At 34.6% G+C, this 8,951-nt stretch overlaps 1 protein-coding gene across 1 annotated transcript in view; it reads left to right on the forward strand.

Moving 5' to 3' along the window:
- LOC107876404 (nudix hydrolase 17, mitochondrial-like) overlaps positions 1-3,948 on the forward strand; it is a 62,349-nt gene extending 58,401 nt beyond the window's left edge. Inside the window, 3 exon segments of the mRNA XM_016723333.2 lie at positions 3,318-3,401; positions 3,509-3,637; positions 3,727-3,948. Of these exon segments, the coding sequence (XP_016578819.2) occupies positions 3,318-3,401; positions 3,509-3,637; positions 3,727-3,948 (435 nt within the window).
- The last annotated feature ends 5,003 nt before the right edge of the window (positions 3,949-8,951 follow it).

The following is an 8,951-nucleotide window of genomic DNA, read 5'->3' on the forward strand; positions in this document are numbered from 1 at the left end:
TATCATATAGAGTAATAAGCCTAGGATAGTGCTTCACTGGATTAGTTTTTTAAGGGTCTACATAAATAGCGGCACCCAAAATTATATGTCCCAAAGAGATAACAGACCCCATCCAAAATTCATACTTACAAAACTTTTCATAAAGCTAATGGTCCTTAAGGGTCTACAATTTATTCTCAAATAGTTTGTATGCTGCTCCTGACTCTAAGAATATACAAGTATGTTATCTATGAATACAATGACAAACATGTCAAAGCACTACTTGAAGACCATGTTCATTTAATCCACAAAGGCTGCAGGAGCATTCGTTATTCCGAAAGACATAATTATAAACTTAAAGTGATCATATCAGGTACTAAAAGTATTCTTTGAGATTTAACGGTCACTAACCTTCAACTGGTGATACCTTGACCTAAGATTAATCCTTAAAACTAACAAGCACCCTGAAGTTGATCAAATAGATTATTAAATCTGCAGATGGAGTACTTATTCCTGATAGTGACCTTGTTTAACTATCTGTAATCAATACACATTATGGGAGTACTAGTCTTCTTGTGCACAAATAGAATTATAGCACTCCCTGGGGAAATACTAGTGATGTCTGAGTAGATGCTAACACATTTGAGGCTTTTAACTCAGAATAATTGCAAAGTCTTAAGCAACTTTTGCTAGTTTTGATTTTTTTTATTATGTTAATGCAGATGTGAGTGATTGGGGAGGAAACAAAAGGAAAGAAGAACAAATCAGTTAGAATCTGGTGCAAATAAGCTTTAGTAAAGCTGACAACATTTCTGAAGCGCCGTCAGATATGTGAAAGGCTATCAAAGTCACCGTCAAGCATAGATAGAATCTAAAGATTTAAAGTGACGTATGATGACCTTTTTGAAGAGCCGTCAGAGCTGTGATAAGTCATCAAAATTGCCGTCAACTCAAAGCAGAACATGATGATTTCTAATGAAGATGTGACAAAATTTTTCACATGCCGTCACTTAATTGACACGCCCTCAGATTTACCGTCAGAAGACTCAAAAGATAAAAATTCACTAAAATCTTTGACGATATCTTGTACACGTCGTCATACGTCTGACACGCCGTCAAGATCGCTATCGACTATTTCAAAGAGAAAACTGAAATCTTAATTTTTGTTTCCTTATTTAGAATTAACTATTTAAACACTTGTTTTAGTTTTTCTGAACGATCAATCATTTTCTTTTTGGGATTTTTATGATTGAGAAGCTATCAGACAATTAACACAGAGGGTGGCACGTAAAATTGCTTCATCTTTTTCATCAGATATTTTTCTTTTTTTCTTTCAAAACACTTATCAACTATTGTGGGTTTCCATCTTTTGATTGAATTGAAGAAATAATTAGTGGGTTTCATCCATTAGTAAGTTTATCCATATTATCATGAATCCAACTTGTTATTTCATTCATCAAATCATGAGCGGCTAATTCCATTAGCTCGATATATGGGATCCATAGATTAGGGTTTGATATGATGCTAGGTAATTAAAGGATTCAAAGAGTAGTAGGACATCTTAAAGTTCTGTTGCTTTAACTTGAATCTATTGGTTGCAAACAATAGGTTATGCCTTAGGCTTATTTGCTTTCAACAGAGAAATAAACTGAGGACGTAAATTATCAACAGGGACTCGAAAGCTACCAACCTTCTGTTTAATGATAAGTTATCTAAGTTTGAGAGAATTAGATAATAAATTGTTTGGTGAGGTCAAGAGATAAGTTAGATAGTATCATTATCAGTGATATTATGCTGTTTCTACTTACTTTAAGAGTCTTAAGCATTCTCTAGTATCTGTCAATTCTCAAAACCCATGGTGAACATAACTCTGGTCTCCTATTTATCTTGGTTACAAATACTAGAATATTGAAAGTGACAATTGACTCTCTATGAAACTTAGACCCCCATTTTCGGAAATAGTAAACTACAAGTAAAGTATTTCTTAAACAAATTGAAGTTCACACCCTATTCCCTATGGGATTCGACCCCAACCTAGTTGAGTTTTATATTGACAACGATCGCATACACCCATTCAAGAGTGTAGTTTGAGCGTTATCAACTAGGCCTGAACCATTTATCTAAGAGGTCCTCGACCTACTCTTTCAATTCTTTATGATTGACTAGAGCAATATAGTAGGGAGGAATGGAGATAGGTTGGGTATCGAGAAGGATATAAATATCTAAGTCTATTTCTCAATTAGGAAGTATGTTGTATCCTAGCACACATGCAAGTGTACGTGGTCACCTAAGTAGTAACACTACTAGAAATAAGGGCTGTGGGAATGCTTATTTAGCAACGATTCCAAAAAAATTACTAAAAACTACCTATAGCGACGGTTTTAACCATCACATAAAATTATCTAGTCTATTAGCACAAAAATTAATAGAACCGTCGCAATATACTAGAAAACCGTCGCAATAGGATATTCTATTGTAGCGGTTTTAAGAACCGTCGCCATAGATAATTTTTAGCCATGGTTATTTTTGACAAAAAATTATATTTGCCGAGAATTTTCCCTCTAACATTTTATTTACCCGCTTATTTTAATTATATTAATTAAAAAAATATTTCAATATTTTGGCTCTAGTTAGGGTTTAGAAAGGCCCCAAATCGATAATACACCAACACTTTCTTCATTCATTACTCTCGTAAAGTCTTCAACATTGGGGACTTCAATTCTTCTCTTCGTCAATTCTTCAAGGAATCGTCACATTGAGAAACAATTCTTCATCTATTGAAAAAATTATTGAAGTAAAAAACACTTCAACACTATTGAGAAATTCATTACATTAATTGTTATTCTACTCATCTTCTTCTCTGCTCAATTCGGTGTGAATCGTTCAACCTTGGTGTCTTTCCTACAACAACCTCTTTGTCAAGGTCAGCAAATTGTTTATAGTTGGCGTGGCTAATTCCTTGTACTTCTGTTTAAGTTAGTTTGGGGATTGCGCTGGGATTAAAAGTTATAAGTAATGAAAATGGTATTTAGGGTTCTCTTAGGATTATTCGAGTTTAATGATGGTTGTCTAATTCCGTTGAATTTTTGTCTGTTAGTTTAATCTAGATATAGTACGTGACCTGTTTTGTTTGGATTTCAATATTATATGGCCAATTTCGCACTTAGAAAGAATTGATTTGCCTCTATTTTTGGGACTATTATGTGGTGTATAAGGATTAAATGTTAGCTATTTCAAGTGCAACAGATCTATGGTTTTCGAACTCTGTAGATTATGCTCTAAACTCTATCAGATTGATTTATCTATTTTGCTTACAAATCTCACCTTTGTTGTATTAGGGAGGTTGGGAAAAGGATGAAACAATTGAAGTTGCTGCAAGGCTCGAGAAAATAGAGGAAGCTGGTGTTTATGGTGATATCAAGGTTAGTTATGGCCAAAAGCCATTTGAAAGTTCTTTGATCTATAACTTCTTGCTCTTGTATAGGTCGTTAGAGGTAGTTCTAACAAGACGTTGAAAATCATTTTGCAGGAAAAACTAGGAACATGGTACTTCGAGAATAAAAGTGGTGACACTGTTTACGAAGGGCACCTGTTTCCCTTATTTGTGATGGAGAAACTAGATTTATGGTCGGAGAAAGACACCCGCGAAAGATCTGCTGTACATTCTCTATACATTTTCATATACACAACGTCATTGCATCACATATCAATATTCATTTCCTGGTATTTTTATACATTCAATTGCAGATGAGCATGCGATAAGAAAGAAAGCTCTGCCAATAGGGGTTGATGAAAGAAGCCATGGAGTTGTTAGTTAGTCACCTCACATCACAAAGTAGGCGGACTAAAATGGATCTGTTTTCAAGAATCACCCGTAACTCAGTTGGCTATGGAACTATTTTACAGTTAGGAGGCAGGGCTCAAGTACTCGCTCAACCACCACCACCTACTCCAATAGATGAGGCCTAGTCTCCATCAGCCAATGTAAAAGTAGCTTGTAAATAGGAAAATTAGTATAGCACATGATGTATGGATTTGGCGCTAACCTGTCGCGAACCAACCATGACTAACCACTAAGGAATTATATTATGTTGTTGAATGGTGCAAAATCTTGAATTTTAAAGATGGTCATCTCTAGAATATACCAAAGTTTAAGATTATATAGTTCCTTCACATGCTATTTTGCTCGAACTCTCCAAAAATGTAACCGCAATCATGTTCAACAACAACAACAAACTCAGTATATTTCCACAAAGTGGGGTCCGGGGAGGGTAGAGTGTACGCAGTCCATACCACTACCTCTAAAGAGGTAGAGAGGCTGTTTCTGATAGACCCCCGGTTGTTTCCAAAAATGTACTACTTTTGGAGGATCCATCTTGCGCTCCCTTGGCACTTTTGAATAGTTCGAGCAACATAATTGACATGAGAATTCTTTTTCCTTGAATTTTTTTTAATTTCTTCCTTCATGAATCCTTTTGCTCGTCATGATTTCAGGTTTATTGTCTATAGTCTCCTTTTTCCATTCTTATATTCAACAGTTAGTAAGAGGCTTAATACAAAAATTTCTTAGGTAGATTATTTACATTTTAACTATTAAGTAAACATGGGTTACCTGGTGGTTAGTTTTAAGAACAATGCAATGAGAAACAAATAGCACTACAAACCATAATATCCTTATGTTGTTAGTAATGTTCCTTAATGGTTTTCAGTAGTTTAGAAATCTCAATCTTCTTATTATCTAGGATGCAGAAAGTGAATATTTAGTTTCTGATTTAGATAGGTGTAGTGTTTAATCCACTTGTAAAATTCATTTATATAGATCTCTAAGGTTCAAGTATTAGTACCATGACATCTGTTCCTTTAGCATTTTTCAAGTGACTCTCCGGACAACTGGATTTAGAAAATCTTTCATTGCTTAACTGGCGATGGTAAGTGCTATTGAGGCCTGAAGTATAAAACAATCATGTGTAACACTCTGGTCATGTTATGGACTTTAAGTTATATACACCATCCGTCAAAATAAAATACTTTTATTTGGTCATTATTGTACTCCCAATTAATTATATGATACGCAGGGCCACTTCCAAAGGTAGAATGTGAAAGAGTCTTCAAGGAACGAAGATGTGATTTTTGTTTGACAATCCTTGGCAGCTGGAGTTCCCTACGGGCTCACAGAGAATCCTGCATATTGCATCCAAATAATAATGTATGTAAAATTAATTCTAGCTATGATAGACTCAAGTCCCTCGTATTTGTCTTATCTAGTAAATAAGACCATATGATAGCCACAGCTTCTTCCTTAAATCTACAAAGCTATGTCTTCTCTCTAGCTTCTCAAAACTATAGAGTCTCAAATCTATAATTGCTGGAATTATTATAGAAAGAATTATCGACCCCTTTTAAAAGAAAATGGCTTTTTCTGCATTTTAAAGTTGGTGATGCTACCTCTCTGCTCATTTGTACTAGTTTTGAATTTTGTAATTGTTCCATGATCCCGTCTCTACACGTTAGCTTCCACCGTTTATTTTTTTCTTAAATGGTGGTGTTCAATCCCACGTGTGTGTAGCTTGACTTTTCACTGAGTACCTCCTATCTCCCACCAGTATAGATACCAGGTAACTCCAACTACTGGATATGTTTAGTTGTCTTTAAACATATTTAGTGATTTATAGAATATTGAATCCTGTTGACGCTATAAGATAGGAGTAACATTTATCTATTTTCTTTTAAGTATAGTTTATCAATGTGATCATGTTCTATCACAAATTTAACCTCCTCCATAGAATCATTTGAATGCGAGTTGTGATCTTTTGTTTCTCCTTCATTAACAAAATATAATGCACTTGATGTTTATGAATGTCGTGCTTATACTTTCTTGTTTGCATTCACTTGTCTTGTCTTGTCCATGTGAAGGGAAGCCTTATAGAATAAGGAAGCTCTCCACTGAAGATTACTGGGGTATTCAGTGGCAATGTGATGATTCCTTGAGTCTCTGTATAAGAATTTGTATTTGTGGCACATTTTTCTTTGGGAAAGAAATGAATACACGAACAATTGCTAGGCTAAAGGGCTTTGAATCTGCATTTTTTGCTCTGTAGTATTTGTAAGATCATAGTTGGGTGCAAATTTACTGCCAAATGATTTTTGTTCTTCTCCTTCTTTTTTCCCCTTCTCCCTTCTCTTATTAACTTTGTTGGACCAGATTATCTCAGGAAAATCATAGTTGAAGATCATCCAAGTCAACCAAAGTCGACATTATGATAGAAGAGGTAATATAAAAAAACATTTTCTTGCTATTATCTTAAATACTCTGCAACACATTAGAGCACTTTACTTGTTTGTTTAGAAGTAGAAGTTCCACATAAGTTAGGATACGGTGTCTTTAGAAGGTTTATATGTGGAGTTTTACTAGGTGTCTGTGAATAAGTGAGTGACATGCTTGATAAATATGGAATTATATAGTAATGGCTTTGACCACAACATCAAACCATTCCCTTACCATATTGATCATTATAACTACTACGACTTGCAATTGCAATGTCATTTTGTGCATGACAGATTCCAATTGCAATTGCAATGACTATAGTTCCACCCTCCACCTATATTTAAAATTGGTACTCCTTTCTTAAATATTTCCTCTTCTAGTTAGTTTTGTGGTCGGAAAGGCTACCTGTTCTCCAGAATTATAGTTACTGCCTCTTGCCAGCATAATTTACTAATGGATGATTGCCTAGGACAAAGCTAAAAGAAAAAGCTACTACTACACATATGGTCCCATACGTTGGTCTTTCCACAATGTCCCCAACCTTTTTTTACCAAGGTATTGGCATCAACAGTGTGCTTAATGAGAGATTTGACTTTAAAAATTCACGGTGAAATTTGAACTCTTTTGAGCTCCCTCAAGTCACTAAGTTATCTCTAATCTTATATGCAGGGGTTACCTTATATATATAGTGTAATTTTTGTCGAGAGAATTTGAGCGAAACCCTTGCTAGCTAGTTGCTACCCTCTAGTTTGTTGGATAACAGTACATTGTTAATGGTCCACAAAATTGAAAATTGATACTCTTCTATTTTTCTGAAGAGAGATAATGTTACTTGTTGCATTTAACCCCTGATTTACAATCATTATATTGGGGTTTTAGTAAATATTCCTTTTTATCGAGTAAAGTTACTTATTTCATTTGTGTACCATGCGTACGGCTTGTTTAGTGCAGTGTGTTAATATCCAAGTTTATTAGACTGGAGCTATAGCTTTGTGGTTGTTTAATGTTTAGGCTGTCCTATTTATTGTAACTTGATCTTTTCTAAGTTTTGTTGTTGTTGTTGTGTAATTTATTGTTCAACTTTAATTTTGTTTTTCTTGTTGTTATAGATGACCATGACATAGAAGATGGCGGGAACGAAATTGATGAACTAGACCTGACTTAAGCGATTGATCACATTGGCATCGTGTCACTCTAGTAGTTGAAAAACTTGTGCATGTTCTTATTGAAATTGATCACATTTGATCGAGTTTATTCAAACATCTTTTATTTTTGAACATTCAAAACTACTTGTGTATGTTTTATTTTATGTGTTATGCATATGGTAGCTTTATAAAATTATTGCAATAGCATAATTTATTGTTGAATAGTGTAATAATAATTGTCCTAATAGCGTAATATAACTGTCCCAGTAGCCAAAATTAACCGTTGCTATAGCTCACGTTTAACTGTTGTAATAGCCTACAAAATAACCGTCCTATAAAGCTTAAAAACGATCCCAAAAAGTTCTATAGCCAAACCGTCGCAATGACAACAACAACAACAACAAATCCAGTGTATTCCCACACAGTGGGGTCTTGGGAGGGTAAGATGTACGCAGTCCATACCACTATCTCCGGAGAAGTAGCAAGACTGTTTCCGATAGACCCCCGGCTCAAGACAAGGAAGTAGAACAATTTTTTAAGATGGAGGAGTTTAATGCATATAAAGAAGTTTGAACGAGTATCTACGTCAAATTAGAAGTGGTCAAGAAGACAAAGAGATCAATGATACTGAAAAGTCATCCTAAATGCATAATGACTTTGTAAAGTGGTATTTAAGACATAGGGTGGCAAACTACACCAAAGAGGTTCAACTTGCGTAAACATGGAATTCCAGATAGATACAAGCAAGAAGATAAGCACTCATAAACATCGAAACCATCAATTATAAGCTTATTAAATAAAGGATTTGAAAGCATCTGTCATGATAAAAACTGGCATGCAATCCTGCAACTTCCGCCCATTTATCATACACTTATTTAAGTATCCAAGCCAACAAAGAGCTACAACAGCCATTAATGGAGAAAAAGACAGAGGGGGTTGACATCTAAATATTGAAATAGTAAGAAGATGCTGCACATCTACACCGTTGAATAAACGAGCTAAATTAGTTTAATTAAACAATTACATCAATAAATGCTCTATTGCTAATTACGTTTTACCTTTTCTCTAGACTAGCACATATATCATGCAATAAACATTGAATTCAATCGTTTAGACAACTTATACAACCTTGTCATACTCGACCTCAACTCAAATTTCTACTTTGAATCATTCCACTGATTCAAGATCCACAGCTCTACTAAAGATCAGAGAAAATCATCACAATTTTTAGTGATATACTTTTACTAAGTTTGAGAAGAAAAATAGTAATCTCCAGCATCACAAACAAACTAATAATTTTGACAACTTTACCAAACAATCATTGGAAAAAATTAAATCCTTTACCTGGTAACTTATACTGTATAAATCCACTTTAAAAAGTACAAAAGACCATGTGATCTGACAATAGATTAAAAACCGTCCCAAAAAGTTTCATAATCAAACCGCCGTAATAGCTTAAAAACCATCCGAACAGGTTTTATTGGGACGGTTGAAAACCGTCCCAACATATAGTAAACCATCACAATATTAGATACATAGGGACGGTTTTGAACCATTCCAAT

The sequence above is a fragment of the Capsicum annuum genome, chromosome 7 (genome assembly GCF_002878395.1).
Source record: "Capsicum annuum cultivar UCD-10X-F1 chromosome 7, UCD10Xv1.1, whole genome shotgun sequence".
NCBI lineage: Eukaryota > Viridiplantae > Streptophyta > Magnoliopsida > Solanales > Solanaceae > Capsicum > Capsicum annuum.